Here is a 23,472-nt window from a genome sequence, read left to right as displayed (position 1 = left end):
GATGAATTGGGAGATTGGGGTTGACATGTATACACTGATGTGTATAAAATGGATGACTAATAAGAACCTGCTGTATAAAAATATAAAAATTTTTTTAAAAAAAGAAAGTACAAAGTCAAAGTCCCCCCTTCATACCCCAATCTCCCAACTCTACACTCAAAGGCATTTGCTGTTAAGGGTGATATATATCCTTCTATCCATTGTTTGTATATAGAATTGCTTGAGTGAATGAAAAGACAAAGTCCTAGGAATGGAATTTTGGAGTGAAAGTTTTGTGTATTTCAAATGTTGAAGGAAAATGCCAACTGTATACTAAGCCTTTTAAATGGACATGATCAATCCATATAAATGCAGAGCTAGAGTGAAGTGAGAACTCAGTCTGGCCCCATCTCTCCAACAGCGCTGGGCCAGCTCAAAGATGGTAGACCAGTACTGCCCCACAGGTGCTTTGGAAATTTGTAGGAGAAAGGGTATTCCGTTGCCACAATGATTGGGAGGGTGGAATAAGGGGCTTGGACGTTAGACATGTTACAGTGCATAGGGCAGTCTCACCGAATGAACAACTGTCCTGCGTCCCATACAATCTACAAATGTTTTGCTGGGCATTCATGTTGGTGAAGAATCTTTATTACCCTGGGCCCAGAGCTTGGCTACATTTTACATATAAATTCATCCACAGTTTTTTGTGGGTTTTTTTTCCTTTGTCATGTTTTTAATATACATTGAATTTTCCAGGAATACAGCCACGATGTAAATAGAGTTAAATGTTTTGGAAAGTTGCATCACAGTGGCATTTTAAGTCCTAAACCAACATATTTTTATTGTTCTCTATTTATAACTAATGAGTTCACAGTGATTCTATTTGTAATCTATGTTACCACTATACCCAAGCTTATACATAATGACATATATGTTTATTATATTAACTACTTGCCTTTTGGTTTCTTTAAAAAAAACAAAGCCTGCCACCACATGCAGCTGTACAATATAAAAAATAAATAAATTTTAAAAATAAATATATATAAATAAAGTACAACATATACACAAATTAACTCAAAATGAATCACAGACCTAAATGTAAAGACTCAAATTAAAACGTTTCACAGAAAACAAGCTTTGTGACCTTAGATTAGAGGCAAAAAGACACCAAAAGTATGGTACATAAAAGAACAAACTGGCAAGTGGGACTTTATCCAAAAAAAATCTGCTTTTCAAAAGACACTGTTATGAGAATGAAGAGACTGGGAGAAAATATTTGCAATTCCTTTCTCTGATGAAGAAATTATATTGAGAATATATAAAGAACTCTCAAAATTCAATATTTAGAAAACAATCCAACTTTTAAAAACATGGGCAAATGATGTGAATAGACACTTCACAGATATACAGATAAGCAAATGGTAAGATGTACAACATCATTAGTCAGTAGGGAAATGCAAATTAAAACCACCATGTGATATCACTACCACCTAGTGAAAGGGCTAAAATTAAAAATACAGATCATACCAAGTGCTGACAGGAATGTGAAGGAACTAAGACTCTCTTACTCTGTTGGGGGGAGTGTGAGCTGGTACAACCACATTGGAAAACCGTTTGACAGTTTCTTGAAAAGTCAATCGTACATCTACCATATGATCCAGGCATTCTGTTCCCTAGGTACTTCCTTAAGAGAAATGAAAGCATATGTTCATATAAGCACTTGTAAGAAATGTTCCTAACACCTCTACTTGTAATAGTCAAAACTGGGAACACCCCCAAACGTCCATCAACAGGTGAATGGATACACAGTGTGTGACACAGGATGGGCTACTATTCAGCAGTTAAAAGAAATGAGCTACTGACGCACAGGACACCACGGATAAACCCTAAAGCAACTATGCAGAAAGAAATCAAACAAAAAAAGAATACATCTTGTATGATTTTACTTAAACACGATTCCAGGAAATGCAAACTCATCTATAATGGCAAAAAGATCAGTAGTTGCCTGGCAACGGTGGAGGTAGGGGCAAGAGGGACTGATTACAAAGGGGCACAAGAGAACTTTCAGGGGTGATGGGTATATTCATTATTTTGATCATGGAGATGGTTTTCATGGGTGTGCATATATATATATACATACACACACACACACACATATATACATTATATATGTTAAAACTTACCAAATTGTACACTTAAAAATATGCAAAGTTGACTGTATGTCAATTACACCTCAATAAAGCTGTTTAAAAAAAAACAAAATCAAAATAATGCATTAAGTTCCCAATGGAATCCCCAACTTTTCCTCTGAACTATTTTATTTAAACCTCACGAAAACACTTTGAGATAGAAGGTGCTGTTATACCCATTTCCAGGAAAGGCAAACTGAGCAAAAGTCTCAGAGATTGAATAACTGTTATTCAATAACTCACATAGCTAGGATCTCACAGGGCCAAGGCACAGGCATTTTTATTTCATGTTATATAAATGCTTCCAAAGCACTTGACAATTTTTTAAGATAACTTCAACAGCTCCCAGGCAAACATATTTACACTATTTATTTGCTTAGCAAATCTCCTTTCGTAGACAGCACATGGGTAAATGTCAACCCTATCATTTCAGGATCATCACAAATTCTAAAATTAATAGGGTTCAACTTAAGGTTTCAGTGACTTAGAGAAACAATCCAGGTTCCGACGTGTCACACACCCAAGAGTCACCAAGTCAGCACATTGGAAAACAAACTCAAGATCAGCACAACGTACAGAAGAGACAGGCTAATAACCTTTTGGGTCCCACCTGGAGAGATCAAGCTCCGTAATTTTTCTTCCGGAGCACACACACACACACACACGCACACACACACTTGGCAACCAAAATGCTGAGTGTGAATGTTTCAAGTTTCTAGATGTCCACTAACTAGAAAAACATTGTTGATTGTTGCTTTCTTGTTTTACATACAGTCATTATTTCCTATCAAATAAGACTGATCAGCAAAAGCTCAAATACATAGAATATCCCCCATTAAAAGTCGCTGGCCTCCACTGGTCGACAGTTTGGAAGTTTCCTAATGACCGCAGGACAGCTGTGGAGGGGGACAGGCAGAGAAAACTTCAACAAGTTCACTTCTATGGCTCAAATCCAATCAGACTCTCAATGCTCCTCTTGCAAAAAATGGCTTCCACCATGCCTTGCAAACGCTTCCCCAATAGCAAAGCGTACAACTGTGTTTGGTTTGGGGGAAGAAGACACACACCTTAACTCTGTGCCAAGTTCAGGCGGTTCAAGTCCCCCACCCCCTCCCTGGACTGCTGGTATTAATTTCCAGCCCTTTAGCAGGTAGCTGTGCAAAGTCAGTGACAAACTACAGAAAGATGACCTGCTGGTGGATTTACTCATTTATTTCATTTTGTGCCCATATTATTTTTTTCGTGAAACAAAGTTCTCTCCTGTTTCCCTTTCTGACTCTCCACAACAGATAAGAAACAGGAAAAGAGAGCACAGTCCGAGATGCTCCCACCTTCAGGCCCTCCTAGCCTGTTCAAATTGGTTATAGTTCTCATCTGATTTCAGACATTCCCTAAAATATACGCATTGATGGCACATGGCATAAGGAGTGGTAAAGTTTTTAACTGTTGAACACACAGTCTTCTCAGAGTGAATTAATCTGTTTTAATGGATTTTTGAGTATCCATTCAATAATATTAATTAATTAATATTAATAATATTACTTGTGCTATTCTGAGACCGCCATATGAGCCAAAATATTTCAAGCATCCAAGCTACACCTAGAAAGACACAAAACCTCTTTTTCCTTCCCGTACCGTCTTTACCCCTGCTGATTCTTCTTACCAAATGATTTTATTTTCCTTATATGGGACAAAAGATTCTTATTTCCTCAGATAATGCTGACAGATGATATACTGACCCCTGGTTTTTTAAGCCCCAAATTGTAGGCTTTGTTTAGATAAGTTCAAGTGCATGGCTTGAAAGAAGAAAGAGGAACTTTCTTCTCAAGGGTAAGGAGAATCTTTTCCCTAACTACCCAGAGAACTCTTCCAAGGCCGTGGGTTGCCTCTTCTGCCTCAAAGACACAAAAGGGGGCAGGAGAAAAAGCCTGCTCTGCCACATAGGGTGGCTCACAAGCTCGTTTAAGGAACTAAAATTCTTTACTCTCCTGTCAGTGAAACAACCCTTCCTCCCCACGAAAAAGAAAGCGAAGCACACTCATCTGTCAGATATTTTGCAAAGCTGACCTTGACGGTGGCACTGGGATTTGAACTTGCAGGCAAGGAGATGAGAAGTCAAATATTACCACCTCACATAATCTGTTCCTTTCCCTTCTTGTGAAACATCGAGAATAAGACGAGCCTATCAAGATGGAACTAGAGAAAAATAATGTAGGGTCCAAGGGAGGTCAATGGAATCTCTCACACTACAAGCTTTTAGCATCCAGGAACAGCCCTGCCAGGGCAAAATGACCAAGCGTCTTCACAGTCCTTCCAAAGAGATGGATACGGAGGTCACCGCTAGAGGGAGAAAACACACCTCTGCTCAGCCTGGCAACATGTAGTGAGAATGAAATGGAGACTCATCACCACTGGAATCAAACTGTAGCTTAACAAGAGCTTGAGTCAAACCTGACTTTTTGTTCTTCTGAATCAGTGGTTCTGACACCCACCAGGCAACTATTAAAAAATAGAGTTGACTGGGCTCCACCTTGCAAGATTCAAATATAACGTAGATATGGTAGGGCCTCCATGCTTTTTAGTGGAAAATTCCCCAGATAATCAAGTAAGCATCATCACATAGATGCCCTCTTCACTACCAAAACACAGGCTTTTCTCCCGTTCCAAAATCTTTTTCTTGTTTATAAAATAAAGGTTATTCCCGTAGAATTGCCTACATAAAAATATACCCATACAGTTAAAGAAGTAACCATTCATTGGGGGCAGGGCAGGAAGATGGAAACAGTCATGGAAGAAACCATATTAAAACTGTATCTGGGCTTCCCTGGTGGCGCAGTGGTTGGGAGTCCGCCTGCCGATGCAGGGGACACGGGTTCGTGCCCCGGTCCAGGAAGATCCCATATGCCGCAGAGTGGCTGGGCCCGTGAGCCATGGCCACTGAGCCTGCGCGTCCGGAGCCTGTGCTCCGCAGTGGGAGAGGCCACAACAGTGAGAGGCCCGCGTACCGCAAAAAAAAAAACAAAAAAAAACTGTACCACTGGATTTCACTCCAGTGGATAAACACTGATTATGGGTCAAAGTAAGCTTCCAGGGAATAACTTTACGACTTAATGGCTGGGCTTCCCTGGTGGCGCAGTGGTTAAGAATCTACCTGCCAATGCAAGGGACACAGGTTCAAGCCCTGGTCCGGGAAGATCCCACATGCCACGGAGCAGCTAAGCCCGTGCACCACAACTACTGAGCCTGCACTCTAGAGCCAGCGAGCCACAACTACTGAGCCTGCATGCCACAACTACTGAAGCACACAGGACTAGAGCCCGTGCTGCTCAACAAGAGAAGCCACTGCAATGAGAAGCCCGCGCACTGCAACTAGAGAAAGCCCGCACACACCAAAGACCCAATGCAGCCAAAAATAAATTAATTTATTTTAAAACGTCTTCATGGCTGAAGCCATCACTCACACCAACGCACACACATACACTTTCAAATTATCCTGCTACTTCTCTCTCCCTAAAAAATATGCTCTTGCAAAGAATGATCATATGGGCAGTTCATTAGGAAATGGAACCATTTTCCCCACCCTTTATGAGGGCTACAAACCCCACTTACCTGGCGTTTTTACTGAATTTACATGCAATCATTTAGGAAGAAAATAAAAAGAACTAAAACCAAAAACATGAAAAGAAATTAAGTGAAATAAAGGGAGATAATACATTGTGCCCATGGACTGACCCATGAAAATATATGTAAGTCATAATTCTAATCTTTCAGAAAGTAATGCTAAGACCCAATTCATTACCCTGTACTAAACAGATTACACTGGCCTCTGGCTGCATGTAGCTATTGAGTCCTTAGAATGTGGCTTGGGCCACAGGTTGAAATGATCATATTTGGGTGTGTTAGATTAAATAAAATACACTATTAAAATTAACCTACGTATTTCTTTTTACTTTTTAAATGTGGTTATAAAACATTTAAAATTCCATATGTGGCTCCCCCATTTCTGTTAGACAATGGCTGCATCAGGCTAGAGTCCCGCTTCTCGCTATTTAGCTCTTCTAAGCCTTGCCTGCCCCCTAGTGTCAGAACTCTGGCAATGCAGACAAAATATTTTTCAAAACCATCTGTATTGCTTGGAAAGAAATAGAAGTTTCTTCTATTAGGAAGATTAGGGCTAAAATAGTCATTCCAATCAAAATCATCAGCAGGGTTCCTATAAAAATTCAGCCTTTATAGGGGACAGAAATAGGTGCACTCTTCATACTTAGGTGCGCTCTTCATACAATTTAACCAAAGTTAAAGACAACACAAGGCACCAAAGCACACAAGCCCAACAACATTCATATTCTGCATATATCATTTATAACAGAGAAAAGAGAAAACCTAAATCTCCATAAATTTAAACATTACAGAATCTCTATAAAACGGGATTCACTCAAAAGGAGAAGGCAGTTCTCAATAAAGATGACTAACATTTATTAAACACTTACTGCGCAAACACAATTCTGAGCACTTTCCCAGTATTAAGTGACTCCTCATTACAGCTCTTTAAGGATGACTTTTATTGTTTATTATCCCCACTTTACAGAAGAAGAGACTGAGCCCCAAAGAGGTTTTTTTAACCAGCCCAAGTATGAAAGGAGAATGTAAGCTAACCTGGATGCCTGCTGCTTAGTGCGCAGTGAGAATAAATCCTTCTTCTCTGACCCAGGGATCTCATGTCTTCTGCAAGCATCCAGGAAACTGACATGCTATCCTGTTAGCCTGCAAGAAATCTCAGACCTGTCACAATTTTTGACACCAGCCCCCAAGAGTGAGGTGCCCCCTCTACAGAAGATCTGGCTGAAGGCCAGCAGGTAAAAGGGCTCTCAGCATCCTTCGGTCACTCTGTTTTCAGCTTTTGAAGCCTTGTTTGTTAGAAATTTCTTTTTTCTTAAGGTTGGGCTGAAACCCCAGTATTCATAAAGAAACTGTCTTCATTATAGTCAGCTTCTAGGACAATGAAAAACAAGCCTTTTTCTCTTGTACACGATAAAGCTTCAAACCTTAAGCCACTGATCACATCTCCCTACACATACAAAGCCGTCAATCACTCCTTGAAAATTTCCAGACTCCTTTTCATTTCGGACGCCTCTAAATATGAAAATAGCTACCATTTATTGAGTGTTTACTATGTACTAATCCCTTCACCTACTTTCTTAGCTAATCATTCCAATAACTCCATAAGGTAGGCACGTACATCATTTTATTTTTACAGATAATGAAGCAAATTCAGAGAGGTTAAGTGACCTGGATAAGGTCACACAGCTGGGATGTGGCATAACCAGGGTTATGTTTGACTCCAGACCCCCTATGCTTTGCTGCCTCATTCTCAGTTGTGCTCCAGTTTCTTGGGCCCTTAATACTTTGGACAGACTATATTAAATAAGAGATTTTACAGCGTAACAGAGTATATTAAACAGCAGCTAGGCACCATGGCATCTGCTGGAATGAAAACACCCCAAACCAGTCATACTTAAAGCTCTCTGGAGAAATGGAACTATTAAAATGAACTTGTAAACCAGCAGCACCCCAGTTCCCAACTCTCTCAGCTATAATGGAAAAGTAGCTATGCTTCTGTTTTCAAAGGGGAAAATTTTAATTTTTGAAGTGTCCGAATATTCCCAGAGATAAATCTCCAGGATGTAGGGTGTTTCGGGTCCCAAACTCATCATGTAACCAGCTAATTAATTTCAAATGACTCTCAAGTTTCTGAACCTATCAGCATCTTTCCACTGCATTATATGTGCTGCCTTCTCATGGGGAAATGATGTTACATATGGGGCTGGGGAGGGGCGAGACAGGGAACTAAAGGACAAATTGCTAGTTGAAGAAATAATAGAGTTAACTCTGCTTCCTTTTAAAAGAAACTAACCTACCAAATGGCTCTCACACCTTTCCTACAGATTGGGCTACAGAAGCCCATGTCTCCTACTCAATTATTATGTCAGGTAGGATTTTAAAAGCAACAAAATGGCCTTTTGTGTTTTCTAATTCCTTAAAGATACTACCTCTGGACTCTTGTGAAAGATTATCAATGCCATGTGCCTTAAAGAAAGATTCCTACCACCAATTCTGTGAAAATTAGGTGTGTTTTTGTTTCTTACACTTGAACTAAAATGAAACTTCGGTCCACACCTAACAATATCCCATCCGATCTGCCCAAATTAGGGGCAGTGTCCCACATTCTTCCCCTCCCTCTCTGTCTTAGAGGTATGAGTGGAAATGGGATTGTAAAATATCTCCTTGTTCATACACAGCCATCAACAAGCCACTTTCCTAATCTGAGCCATTAAAAGCATCCAAAAAACTTCCAACTAGGGTTTCCTAGGGACACAGTTCCCTAATTGGCCAGCATGAACCACAAACTCTTGGGACAGTGTCAGGGGGTCCTCTGGACACCGCACAGAGGCTTCTTCAGTTAACTCTCTGCAACTTGCTCCCGCTCTCAGGCTGTTTCAGATACACCCAAAAATCTGACCAGAGTTTCTCAGGTCTGACCCTTGACTTTGTCACCAGCTGAGCGCAATTCTGGGAAGAAACTCCACATGGCCACTGCAAGGTCATCAGAGAAATGTACAACACCTCCCTGCCACCGCCAGTTCCCTCTCTGTCCACCTCTCTCTCTCTCTCTCTCTCTCTCTCTCTCTCTCTCTCACACACACACACACACACACACACACACACACAGACACACACACTCACTCACTCACTCACACAGCCTGCTGGAATACACAGCGTTACTAGAACGGGAGTAGTGGGCAAAGGAAAAGCAGGAAGAAACAAGGAAATGAGGATCAAAGTACTCGGGTGTCCTCAATTTTCAAAGAGCTTTCACAAATCGACAAGTAAACAATCAATAGAGCCAAGACAAAAACGGATAAAGGATAAGATAGTGCAAAGAAGAACAAACAAATAGTCCCCCAGCACACTGAGTACTTGGTCAAGAAGAGTTGCAAGGGCTTCCCTGGTGGCGCAGTGGTTGAGAGTCCACCTGCCGATGCAGGGGACACGGGTTTGTGCCCTGGAACGCGAAGATCCCACATGCCGCGGAGCGGCTGGGCCCGTGAGCCGTGGCCGCTGAGCCTGCACGCCCGGAGCCTGTGCTCCGCAACGGGAGAGGCCACAACAGTGAGAGGCCCGGGTACCGCAAAAAAAAAAGAGTTGCAAGACAATCCAACAGCAGTTTTCATTACCATACTTGCAAAACAGTAAGACCGATAGCACCCAGAGTTGATGAGGGTCTGGGGAAACGGGGGTTATCGTACTATTACTGCTGGTGTAAGTATAACTAAGTCCAGAAGTCTGGGAGGGCACTTTGCACTATCAAAACTTTAATGCGTTGTGTCAAAAGCTGCAGGATACTCACCAAAACTCATTGTCTTCTCTTTGAACTGGGCCCACAGCTAGGGTATGTTTCCCAGCAGCCCAGGCAGTAAGGTGTGGCCATGGGCCTCAGCTGCAGCCAATGGCAGGACAATTCAAGGGACGCAGTCAGCATCTAACCCCGTTCATCAACACCTCCCAGGTGTATCCTCCACGCCCACTTCCCTTCCAGCTGGCTGGAATGAAGACCACTCTAGAACAACCCTTAAGGCCGCGGGTTGAAAACACTAGAACTTCCATCCACTGTGGTTCCAAGAAGACCACAGTAGAGGACATCCAGCTGACGTATTACCCACCCAGCACTCATGAGCAAGAAATACAATTTCTTTTATTTAAGCCATTATGTATATTTACTTGGTCTATGTGTCACAGAGATTAGCCTACTCCCATACATTTACATGCACTTTAATTCAGCAATCTCACTATTAGGAATTCATCTGAAGTCAGGACATACATATTCGTACCAATATGGTAACAAGCGATATGTCCACCAAAATTGGGAGTGATCAAATAACTTATGGCACATCCATACAACAGATGACTATGCAATGTTACAGGGAGTGATACAGATCTGCACGCACTCACATGAAAAGACCTCTAAACTTTATTGTTAAATGGGGAAAAAAAATCAAGGCACAAAACAGGGTGCATAAAGAGACATCTGTGCATACACACATACTGGTATATACATGCCTTTTTCTAGAAGGATAGGTGTGTGGATACATAAAATCTAAAACAGTATAGAAAATATATAAAATATAGATGACTACATAAAACAATACCTAGAAGGCTATATGAAATTAACAATGTGACTGGGCCAGGGGACACCCAGATATCTGCTTAAACATTATTTCTGTATGTGTCTGTGAAGGTGTTTCTGGAAGAGGTTAGCATTTGAGCTGGGGGCTGAGTGAAGCCAATGGCCCTCCCCGTTGTGGGTGAGCCTCATCCAATCCCTTGAGGACTTGAGTAGAACAAAAAAGCAGAAGAAGGTTGAATTTGTTCTTTGCCTGGTTGTTGAGCTGGGACATTGACCATCTCCTGCCCTCTGTGCTCCTGGACCTCAGGCCTTCAGACTCAGGCTGGAATCTACACCATTGCCTCTCTGGCTCTCAGGCCTTTGAACCACATCATTGGTTTTCCTGGGTCTCCAGCTTGCAGACTGCAGGTCATGAGACTCCTCAACCTCCATAGCTGTGTGAGCCAATACCTTAAATCAATAATAAACTAGTTGTGTTGGTTCCGTTTCTCTGGAGAACCCTAATAGTCAACAAAAAGTTAAAAGCCTATCCTTTCACACCTGCCTATTATTTTCTGGAATTTTTACCACCAGGAGAAAACTACGTCATTGATCACAGGGTGACAAATGGGCAAAATGAGCCTATTAATATATATTCATTTAGCACCCATTATATTCCAGGCATCAAGGACACAGCTTAAGAAACCCGCGAGGGAGTAAGACTCCACAGGATTCAGGAGCCCTCATCTGCGGGTATGCAAAGGGTACAGGCAGGCCTCAGGGATTTTGCCAATTTGATTCCAGACCCGCACAATAAAGGGAATATCGCAATAAAGCAAGACGTGAAAGTTTTGGTTTCCTAGTGCATATAAAAGTTATGTTTACACTATACTGTAGTCAATTAAGTATGCAATAGGATTATGTCTGAAAAAACAACTCACATACCTTCATTCTAAAATACTTCAAAGCTGTAAATGCTACCCATCATCTGAAACTTCAGCGAGCCATAATCTTTCTGCAAGGGTCACATCAAAGATCATGGATCACAGGTCACCACAACGAACAGAGTAAAAATGCAAAAGTTTGAAATATTGCGAAGATCACCAAAACGTGACACAGAGACGTGAAGTGAGCAAATGCTGTTGGAAAAATGGCACCAAAAGACGCTGCATTTGTAAAAAATGCAAGATCTGCAAAGTGTAAGAAAGAAGCTAAGTGCAATAAAACGAGGCACGTCTGTACTTCTGTAAAGATGGTTCTTCATGCAGCCTGCAGCCCCAGTGAGAGAACAGAGCCCATTGTGGGCAGGAACCAGTCCTGATTGCTTTGATGGTTGTTAAGATAAGGTGTGAGAAGGACTTAAGTTCCAAAAACGAAAGCAGGAAGAATCCCCCAAAAGACAAAAAGAAACCAAAAATGGGCTGAGAATCCAAATAAAATCATCTAGAAAGTCTAAGATGAAAATTTCATTTCTTGTGCAAAACTTGCCAAGGCTTTGCTCAGACTTCTCACCCTCCCTGTTGCAGGAGGGTCTTTGCTTACATGGGAGACACTGCATCTCTTGCGTACACAATTCTAATCTTAATTTAGATTTATCACTACAGTTCCACGTTTTCCAACTTTAAAGGGTTATGGTATGAAATGAGGATTGCCACAAAGATTTAAAAGTGAAGGTTCGCATAAAGACTACCAATGTCGGGGGCTGGGGGGCTGGGGGGATAAATTGGGAGATTGGGATTGACATATATACACTAATATGTATAAAACAGATAACTAATTAAAAAAATAGGTAACTAACAATAACCTGCTGTATAGCACAGGGAGCTCTACCCAATACTCTGTAATGGAATGTATGGGAAAAGAATCTTTAAAAAGAATGGATATATGTATAACAGATTCACTTTGCTGTACACCTGAAACTAACACAACATTGTAAATAAACTATATTCCAATAAAAATTTTTTAAAAAGACTACCAGTGTGTATATGTTGGGTGTGGAGGGGTGATAAAAATAAGTAATCTAACCTGGAAGAAAAAAAACCTAAGTATAATGCCTTTTAATAAGTGAATATTGAAATAAAGAAATATTGAAGGTTCAGTCATGTCCCCTGTTTCCTCCAAGTTTAATCATTTTTCATCATAATCTCTCTGACATCTGGAAATGTGCTGGTGATAACTCCCCACCCCGAAATGCTTTGCTTCTTTACTAGCCTGACTCTCTACCTGCACCCAAGAAACGAGATGTGTATCAAACAGGTAAGACTGATGACTTCAAATTCTCTATCCTTGAGAGCAAGCTCACCAAAATATACACAGCACAATAACCAACCAGCCCTGGGCACTTTCACAGCAGCCAAATGGTATTGATTTTATGCTGATTCATTAAAATTTCAATCATTAATTTTCTTGTCTTCTTGAAACTATTGCTTAAGGACAATTGAGTCATGAGAGAGTTTAAAAACTTAAGCCTAGGACTTCCCTGGTGGCGCAGTGGTTAAGAATCCGCCTGCCAATGCAGAGGGCACAGGTTCCAGCCCTGGTCCAGGAATATCCCACATGCCATGGATCAACTGAACCCGTGCGCCACAACTACTGAGCCTGCACTCTAGAGGCTGCGAGCCACAACTACTGAGCCCCGTGCGCCTAGAGGCCGTGCTCTGCCACAAGAGAAGCCACCGCAATGAGAAGCCCACATACCGCAATGAAGAGTAGCCCCCCTTGCTGCAACTAAAGAAAGCCTGCGTCAGCAACGAACAACCAATGCAGCCAAAAATACACAAATAACTTTATTTAAAAGAGAAACTTAAGCCTAAAATTAAATCTTAACCTTAACTTATCAGAATAAGTAAGTAGAGAGCTTCACCTGCTGTATATCTGAGGGTAAGGATAACTAACAAGCTTCTCTACATACTTTCTTGGAGAGAGACTTTACAATCCTGCATACATAGTTTAGGGCTCAAGCTTCACTCTTTCACTAAAAAGTCAAAGCATGCCTGGCACTGCCACACCTCCAATTACTGAAGCAGAGACAGCAAATTAATTGCTTGACAAGTCCACTGACAAATGTGAATTATTTAGGAAAACACAATTCTCGGGGGAGTTTCCAAGTCTGTGTCACTTTAAATGTAGATGTAACAAGGAAAGGGGACAAGAAACACACAGGAACACACACACACAGGTACTTTACTGATTATTTTCATCTTTCTTTAGAAATAAGCAACTACAGCCATGGGTCTCACTAGAAATTAACAGAATGATTCTCTAAAACTTCAGACATTCTATTTTAGGTCCTGTGTAAAAGTGACCACCGCTTTTTTTTTCTTTTGTTCCTTTCTTTCTCAATCATTCACCATCTTTTCTTAAAGGGGTTTTAAAATTATCTGAAAGCTCCCTTCACTATAGCCCTGGAAGTGTTCATTTAAGTTTATTAATGAAGATGTTCTGCCTTCAAAGGAAGATGGAGTATATAATCACAAAGTGCTGCTGGTTTTCCAGGATTCTTTGAGAAAAATCACTGAAAAAATGAAAGTGTACTCAGGAAGGTAAAAAAGGAAAAACCTGGAGGACATTTTAGATAGATGTCCAGAACAACACGCTTTAAGCATCAAACCCTTAAACTGCTTTACCCTGTTGCATTTCATGCTTCCTCTGGTTAGTTACACACCATCAAAAGATTTTGTCAATTACCTGTGTCTAAAATGTGGGCTTAGGGGGCTTCCCTGGTGGCACAGTAGTTAAGAATCCCTGTGGGATTTGAACCCGCAAGGGACATGCGTTCGAATCCTGGTCGGGGAAGATCCCACATGCCGCGGAGCAACTAAGCCCATGTGCCACAACTAATGAGCCTGTGCTCTAGAGCCTGCGAGCCACAACTACTGAGCCCACGTGCCACAACTACTGAGGCCCATGTGCCTAGAACCTGTGCTGCACAACAAGAGAAGCCACCACAATGAGAAGCCCATGCACTGCAATGAAGGGTAGCTCCCTGCTCACTGCAACTAGAGAAAGCCCACGCACAGCAACGAAGACCCAACACAGCCAAAAATAAATAAATTAAATTAAAAAAAATTTTAAATAATAAAATAAAATGTGGGCTTTGGTGTTTGAAAGGGTTTTATTACTTGATCTCAGTGGCGCGCAATGAGCTTAAAGGGCTTACCTGCGTGTCCCCGGAGATGCTGGCTGGAGGCAGACATCAGCTTACAGCACACCATTAACACATAGGCCAGAAAGAGCCAGTGAGACAGCAAGACCGACCTAGCACAGACTCTCATCCTGGAAAGAAAGCAGGATGCAGTTAGGGAGGGCTGAGTGACACAAGGCTTTTCAGCAAACACCATCCTGAGAAGGTGGGGAAAGCAGTGGATGATGCTCAACTATGGACTTCTTCCCCCACAAGGAAACTGAAGGCCAATCCAACCTTATTTGCACTGTCCATTCACTCAATTTTCAATAAATACCTTTTTTTAACATCTTTATTGGAGTATAATTGCTTTACAGTGTTGTGTTAGTTTCTGCTGTATAACAAAGTGAATCAGCTATATGCATACATATATCCCCACATCCTCTCCCTCTTGCATCTCCCTCCCACCCTCCCTATCCCACCCCTCTAGCTGGTCACAAAGCACTGAGCTGATCTCCCTGTGTAAAAGTTTTCGAAGTTAGCTACATGCCTCGGTGAGAGGTCTATTTATGAATCCCTAGAGTGTAGCCTGAGTGGCCCTGATAGAACATGGGCGTTATATACTATTTTATAGCATGAAATTTTAAAAGCGACATACTTAGAGCCGGATTCAAATAGAAGATATGTGGTTTCCTCATCAGAAAAAAACACAGAAATTTTCACACCAGGCTCAAGAGATTTCCCCTGGTTCCTCTGTTTATTAATGCCCTCTGCCTAGAAGCCTGGCTGAATAGTTTATTAATCCAATCTCAAAGTTTGATGGGAATATGAGCAAGTACAGTTGAATAGAGAAACAACTTCATATAGATGTCAACAGATAAATGGATAAAGAAGATGTGAGATAGATATGATGAAATATTATTCAGCAATGAGAAAAAAGGAAATCTTGCCATATACAAAATTTTAGATGGACCTTAAGGGCATTATTGCTAAGTGAAATAAGTCAGACAAAGACAGATACTGTATGATCTCACTTACACATGGAATCTAAAAAAGACAGACTCAGAGAAACAGGTTAAGTAGCATGGTGGTTACGAAGGGTTGAGAGTGAGGAAAATGGGTAGATATTAGCCCAAGGTCAAATATTTCAGTTACATGATTAACAAGTTTGGGGATCTAATGTATAGCATGGTGATTATAGTTAATAATACTGTATCATATACTTGAATGTTGCTAAGAAAAATGTTCTCATCACCAAAAAATAATTTTTAAAAAAGGTAACTATGTGATAGTAGGAAGGTGGTAGCTGATACTATGCTGAGAATCATTTTGCAATTGACCATCATTAAATCAACACAGTGTACACCTTAAACATACACAGTGTTATGTGTCAATTACATCTCAATAAACCTGGGAAAATAAACTTCACCTCATATGAATGGACAACACCCAGACAGTTGCTCAAAGACAATTCAGGTCACAGATATGGTTGTGTGGTCTATTCTAAAACAACTCCTCCCCCCCAAAAAAGAGTAAGTAAAAAGAAAATAGCCAGTATGCATTCCAACCCTCTCCCTAACTTTCTGCCCTTTTTGATATTATAGAGAAATTAGATAGCACTTGATTAACTTTTATCTTTGCTATTTTTTTTTTATTAACTTTTTCAAGCAAGAGTCAGAGTTCTTGGCGTTTGAAACTCCAGTGATACTAGGTTCTGCCTGGCACATGTCTCACGGTATTTAGGATAAAACATCCACCACAGAGGATCAAAGGAACCCCCTTTTCACATACACAAGATGTATAAACGCTCATGGGCAGACAATAAAGACATGGCCCATGGGGATGGATCCCTGTTTGGGTAACACTAGAGGCAAAGCTTCTGAGGAAATCCTGGAAGGAAGGGTCTAGCCACCCCACGGCTGTCAGTCACACAGTGCCTCAACCAGAACCATGATTCCATGCTCAAGGGAAGGCACAGCCTTGGGGACCTGGTGCCCACATCACACTCTGGGAAGTAGGTTGTGACCTCTCACAAGTTAGTCAAATAGATCTTGTTGAAAGATCTCGTATTGCTCCCTGATTTGAGACTCAATCTGCCTTTTAAGCAACCACAGTAAGACAAGATTCTAAGATTATCTTTGAAGAGCACGGCGTTAAAAGGGACTCAAAGCTTGACATCTTTTTGCCCCTTGCCTTGGAAACCCTGAAAATTTTAAACCTACCTGGAAACATAGGGTCTCTTTGCTTTGAAGGGCCTGCACATGCCTTAATTTTACAAAGCATGTATTCTGTCTCCCCCACCTTGGCACACACACGTGGTAAGTAGGAACCCTAGGATCAGTTTTAAAGGTGGCAAAGAATATACACGTAAGCCTATGTGAGCTTGAGGTGCTATTGTTTAATTATATTTCCACTTCAGGAAATTGATTATTAATTTATTACTAACAGGGAAAGCATGTAGGTTCAGAATTCCATATTTGCTAATTTTTGAATGAGGTGCTCTATCTCACCGATAATGTTTTTTTTTTTTTTTTTTTTTGCGGTACGTGGGCCTCTCACTGTTGTGGCCTCTCCCGTTGCGGAGCACAGGCTCCGGACGCGCAGGCTCAGCGGCCATGGCTCACGGGCCCAGCCGCTCTGCGGCATGTGGGATCTTCCCGGACCGGGGCACGAACCCGTGTCCCCTGCATCGGCAGGCGGGCTCGCAACCACTGCGCCACCAGGGAAGCCCCTCTCACCGATAATGTTTTAAAATTTCAGCTGTTAACCCCAATATCAGTTACTCATCTAATTGTTACAAAGGCTTATCCCTCTTACTCAAGGATCAAAAATTCAAATATCTCTAAATAAATGCGTAGGCTGCCTGGGTCAAAAGCACTGGTGAACAGTAGGTAGTGTAGAGACCTGTCTAGGAGCAGCTGCTCCAAGTGATGCCAGGAACGACTTTTAAAGAAAAGCCGTTTTCTGATATGCAGTCTACACACTTTATATGTCGGCAAGTAATTCCATTTTCTTTGTTTTTTCTGTTTTTTGTTTTTTGGGGGGCGGGTACGTGGGCCACTCACTGTTGTGGCCTCTCCCGTTGCGGAGCACAGGCTCCAGACACGCAGGCTCAGCGGCCATGGCTCACGGGCCCAGCTGCTCCGCGGCATGTGGGATCTTCCCGGACCAGGGCACGAACCCGTGTCCCCTGCATCGGCAGGCGGACTCTCAACCACCGCGCCACCAGGGAAGCCCCATTTTCTTTGTTTTAAAAGCACAGTGCATAGCTTCCCTGGTGGAGCAGTGGTTAAGAATCTGTCTGCCAATGAAGGGGACACGGGTTCGAGCCCTGGTCCAGGAAGATCCCACATGCCGTGGAGCAACTAAGCCCGTGCGCCACAACTACTGAGCCTGTGCTCTAGAGCCCGCGAGCCACAACTACTGAAGCCCGCGTGCCTAGAGCCTGTGCTCCTCCACAAGAGAAGCCACCGCAATGAGAAGCCCGCGCTCCGCAATGAAGAGTAGCCCCTGCTCGCCACAACTAGAGAAAGCCCACACACAGCAATGAAGACCCAACACAGCCAAAAATAAAAATAAATAAATAGATTTTAAAATAAAAAAAAAAAAAGACCACAGTGCAGACTGAACAAAACACATTTGCAAGCTGGATCAGGTACCCCGGTTTCCAGTTTGTAGCAATTAGTGGCCCAAAAAGCAAACTTTCAAAGAGTCAAATGAATGGAGTACTAGTTTTCTATTGCTGTATAACAAATCTGCCAAGTTTAACAGTTTAAAACAACGGGTCTCCTACTGGCTTCTTAACTTTTCTATCCTCCACTTTTTCCTGCTTGGTGGGTTGGCTGCCCTCCCTCTAACCACAGTGCCCCACCCAATTTAGAGTCTCCAAATTCAGACTAGGTCTTTCAGGTGAGCTATAATCCCTCCCACCTAAAGCATAAGTGAAATTCAGTCTCCATGTGTTTATCAGTCCCTGCATCACCTAAACTTGTCTGAACGGAGTTTACCAAATCTGGAGAGCATGTCTGAGATGATCTGAGTCTCAAAGGTTGGTTACCCTGGGAGGCCAACTGTGAGATGGAAATTGATGAGCAGGGGGTTATTTAAAGGATGCTCTAGGGAGAATCACCTGCGGAAGGGAAGGGGCGAGAAGAAGGCAGGACAGAAGGAGGAAACAGCCTCGGATAACCCTACGGAGAGTTCCAAAGCTGAGACGCCCCTTCTCTGCGGTACCAAGTTGGAGTGAGGGGCCAGGCCTTTATACTTGGACATAAGGGAAAATCTTAAATCTTCAGCAAGGAGGCTCTTTGTTTTGTTTTGTTTGTTTGTTTGTTTTTGGCCACAGCACATGGCATGTGGAATCTTAGTTCCCTGACCAGGGATTGAACCTGCGCCCCCTGCATTGGAAGTGTGGAGTCTTAACCACTGGATCGTTGGGCGAGTCCCCCAGCAAGAAGGAGGCTCTTTGAATTGAGGACAATTCAAAGAAGCTGTAGGCCATCTTCTGTAATACTTCCAACGGTTGAGGGAATAAATCCTTCATTCCTGAAGGGGCTTCTGGGCAGTGCATCACAGACCACTACTGTCCATCTTCAGACAGAAGATTCCAGGGCATATGCATAATTTACTTGGTGGGGCTGGGAGAATCAGCCTCAAGAGAAGACCCATCCTCTGAGGTAGAAAAGCCTGTGCCACGCTCATTAAAATGTCATGGGAAGAGGTTTCAAATATAAACTCTATGCCAGCCTGGGCCTGTTTTGCCCTCAGAACCATTCTTTCCCCTTCCCCTGGGTAACACCCATACACTGCATTTCCCAGCCTCCTGAATCACCTGGCTCCTGGCTGGGCTTAACCAATAGGAGACCCTGGCTGGAGCCTGGAGGGTGGAAGGGAAAGGGCAGGGTATTTCTCCCCACCTTCTCTGTCTTGGTAGGTGCTATGGAGTGGCCATTTCTCCTCCACAGTGCCAATTTCCAAGAGAAGGGCCCACTATGGATCCAGCTGCTGCTGAAGGTCCCTTCCCCTAAGCACTGATCAGCAGTACTGCCCTCCTATGTCCCACCAGCCTCAGGATGGCAGAAGCTTCCCGCTGTTGCTGATCTCTGGGCTGCCTCTGTATCTTCTGCTTAACGTCTCTGACTCTCCCATCACATGTGTAACCAGTTCCCTGAATTCATTTCCCTCTGTTCCACATTATCAGGATGGTTTCTGTTTTCCTGGTTGGATCCCAACAGCAAACCCCAAATCAAAAGTCTCAAGGGCCACTGTTCCTAATCTCGGATGATAATTCCTAACTTCTTCTTCATGGACAACTCTACGTACCAGTGCGGGTTGAATAGTTACAAATTCCCAGTGCCTAAAGTATTTATAAGTTAAGTATTTACTTAACAATAGCTATGATTCCCCAGAGAAATGCCTACAGATAAGTGGGCAGCTATTGAGCAATGATTCTTTATTTCATTCAATAATCTAGGACCCCCTCTGCCAGTAAAAGGATTTCTCACCTACTACATCTACTGTGATACCTCAATTTCTTCTACATTGAACAATTTTGCCCAAATGTGAAACAAAATCGCTTTACCTTAAAAATATCACCATTTACCCTGCTGAAGAGCTGAAACACTGCCTTACAAACTGAAATAATTTCAAAGATGAGAGCTAAAATTTTTTAACCTCCCCAAATTCCCAGAAATTCAACATAAAAAGAAGGCTTTTATAAAGGATCATCAACTCTAAGATACTCAGTTTGGCTAAATTCTTTATGCTTCGTAAAGATACCATCTCTAGGTATGTGTTAAAATCATTTTACCTTGGAGACTTCATAAGATTTGGTTCCAGTCAAACACAATTATTCCAGGATGTATTTCAGAGTGACTCCAAATTCCCATTGGTAGCTAGGACCACTTCTGCAGTTCCAAAAAATTATCTTAGCTTGGAAGACCTATTTTAAAAAACAAAAAAGACAGGAATCCATTAGCCTTTTAATGCTGAAATGATGTAGATTTCCAGTAGCAAAATTGTGGGTTTTTTACAATGCCACCTGCATTTTCAGGCAAGCGGTAGACAGCCAAACACATCCACATTTGTAAAGTGTCCTAACAGACGGAGCAGAGGGGAGGAAGATACAGAATTCTACACTTATTAACTAGCCACATATTAGTTAACATAATATAGTTTTAAAGTAGAAGTTCCCTCCGGAGCAAAGGCATCCCCAAGTTGACAGACGGTCTAAACCATGCAAAATTTCACTCTCATTTCATTAACAATGGGATGAAAATGAAATTGGAGGTAATCCAATCCCAAGAGTTCTACAACTCGCCCAAGTTCACAGAGCAGTGGAAAAGCCAGCATGAAGATCTGAGTTCCTACGTTTGTGTGATATAAACCTGATGATGCTAAACAATTTGCAAGACACACTACCACGCATAAAATAACCAACAAGGACCTACTGTATAGCACAGGGAACTATACTCAATATTCTGTAATAACCTGTAAGGGAAAAGAATCTAAAAAAGAATATATATATATACAAAAATATATATACATATATAGATATGTATATATATATAACTGAATCGCTTTGCTATATACCTGAAACTCACATGATATTGTAAATCAACTATACTTCAATTAAAAAAAAAACAATTTGCAAGGATGCTTTTTGAAAAATGTTGATGGGAGGCAGAAGGCAAAAATCTTTCCAACATAAAACACCATACCAAAATACAGAAAAACTTGTTAATACCATAATTGACACTCAACACTGTCCTTTAATGCAGACCTAAAAGAACTTTTCTACTCAGTGAAAACATTTTTCAGGAAAGACTCAGATGACTCCAAACCAAAAGACATCGCAAGAAGAAGGAAAAAAAAACAAACAAAAAAACCCCACGAAACTACCCATTTTTAATGTTGCTAAATTAAATACGTCTCCCCCGGGGTAGAGATCAGAGAGAAATAATGATGGGCAACAATAAATATTTAAGTTGCAAATATGACATAAAAATTATCTTTGCAACACAGTCTAATTACTATTGAATCCTGTGGAACCCATTACAAATCCACCAACAAGCACAACTGAGATTCTTCTCTTCTTTGGATGCCCCTTTACAGATGTTTGTCTAGAGACCACTTTAGGTGATAGACTTGAGATCCATCCATTCGGGGCTACAGGAGAGACAGGGGAGGCCTTGAGTCATCAGCGCCACGAGAGGGAAGTGGCTTTGAATAACTGTATAAATATAAGGTATTCGAAAAAAAAAAAAAAACACTGGAAAACAGTCATCTCCCAGATCCTCCAACTTTATTAAGTATGTTTGTCCTGATGTCCACCCAAGGGCACAACGTGACCTTCTGTTATCGGAAAGAAGTACACAGCATAATTTATCAGAACCCATCCTAATGAACTCCCCACATACTGGAAACCAAAATGACCTTTCCTAGCTAATATTTATCTTTTTTCTTCACACAAAGGGAACCACTGGGGATTCTTTTTTCAATTCATTAAAAAAAAAATGTATCCATCCGTGAAAAGAAATGTGATCCAATAGTTCGTATGCCAGACAAAAAGCCGAGTTTAATTTTAGGCTGAGCAGTAACTCATTCAGTCAGATTTTCCCAGAGTGTATCCTAGGCACTTGCTTAAAAGAATTAACGCTTTCTTGTCACCTCCAAACTTTAGTATGTTCAAGACCATCAGTTATTTTGTGCATTACGCCAAAAGCATTTACTTCCGGTCACTCTACTTCCCTCTCCGTTGTTTCACATCAATAGCACAGTCCTTTCTATCATTTGCTTTAAAAGTCATTCATTTATCTATTATATATTGAATGGATAACTAACAAGGTCCTACTGTATAGCATAGAGAAGTATATTCAATATCCTGTGATAAGCCATAATGGAAAAGGATATAAAAAAGAATGTATATATACATAAACATATATATATGTATAACTGAATCCCTTTGCTGTACAGCAGAAATTAACACAACATTGTAAATCAACTATACTTCGATAAAAAATAAAATATTCAAACTAAAAAATAAAGTAATTCATTTTTAAAGAATCTGGGTGTTTATAATGACAAAAGGCATTGCCCGTATCTAGACTACAAATAAATTTTAATGTGTCTGGTCATTGTCAGAATGAAAAAAACTCAGCATTTAGCTGCTAGGTTACACTTATCATCTTTCACCTTACATGTTGGTCTTATGTGGAGACAGTCACTCTTTGACAACAAAAGAGCAGGATGCCTGTTTATGTTTCCTGGTACCAAGAAATTTTGAGTTCCCCAGACAGAGGAGACCATTCTTCAGATGTTTATTTCCGTCGTACACAAGAAAGAATTCTGCCTGCGCTTGATTTCTTTTCAAGGAAATAGCAAGGCTCTAACTCTTGATCTACCTGCCTTCACTATTAGTAGAGTGAATTCCCTAAAAGGATTATTTTGGGAGAATATAGTTATTTACTTGTTGCAAATAAGCATCCTCAGAATACCTCTTCTGCGAGTTTCGCTACACCCACCCCCCTCCACGCATGCCGATCTGTGCAACATGACGTTCTCCTCATCTTTTCATTCCAAAAATCTACACTGGTGAAATATCACCGTTCCTTTTAAAACCATAAGACACAACGACCTTAAACCTGGACCTAAGCGTGAGACTAACTCAGATTTGAGGGACATTCTGGAACATAATTGCTCTCTATTTTTAAAAAGTTTCCAGGTTACGAAAGACAAAAAAAACTTTGAGGAATGGTTAAAATTAAAGACGTGATACAGGGCAACTAAATGAAATTGTGACCCTATGTTGGATCTTAGATCAGGAAAAATATATACAATAGTCATCCTCAGAATGAACTGCGTGTACACACACATACACACACACACACACACATGTTTACACACATAAAGCTATAAAGGACATTACTGGGACAATTAAAAATTTCTAAATATAGCCTATAGATTAAATTCCAGTGTTGTATCAACATTAAATTTCTTGATTTTGATCACTGTATTAC

The 23,472-nt window shown here is 41.3% G+C and overlaps 1 protein-coding gene across 1 annotated transcript in view; it reads right to left on the bottom strand.

Moving 5' to 3' along the window:
• Positions 1-20,278, bottom strand: part of TAFA4 (TAFA chemokine like family member 4) — a 125,524-nt gene extending 105,246 nt beyond the window's left edge. Inside the window, exons 1-2 of the mRNA XM_024747085.1 lie at positions 20,265-20,278; positions 14,492-14,607 (exon numbers count right to left, since the gene is read on the bottom strand). Of these exons, the coding sequence (XP_024602853.1) occupies positions 14,492-14,607; positions 20,265-20,278 (130 nt within the window). The remainder of the gene's footprint in view (positions 1-14,491; positions 14,608-20,264) is intronic.
• Positions 20,279-23,472: the final 3,194 nt, after the last annotated feature.

The sequence above is a fragment of the Neophocaena asiaeorientalis genome, unplaced genomic scaffold, assembly GCF_003031525.2.
Source record: "Neophocaena asiaeorientalis asiaeorientalis breed wild unplaced genomic scaffold, Neophocaena_asiaeorientalis_V1.1 scaffold130, whole genome shotgun sequence".
Taxonomy (NCBI): Eukaryota; Metazoa; Chordata; class Mammalia; order Artiodactyla; family Phocoenidae; genus Neophocaena; species Neophocaena asiaeorientalis.
Note: the sequence above shows the minus strand (reverse complement) of the source record. Positions and strands in the feature narration are given on the sequence as shown.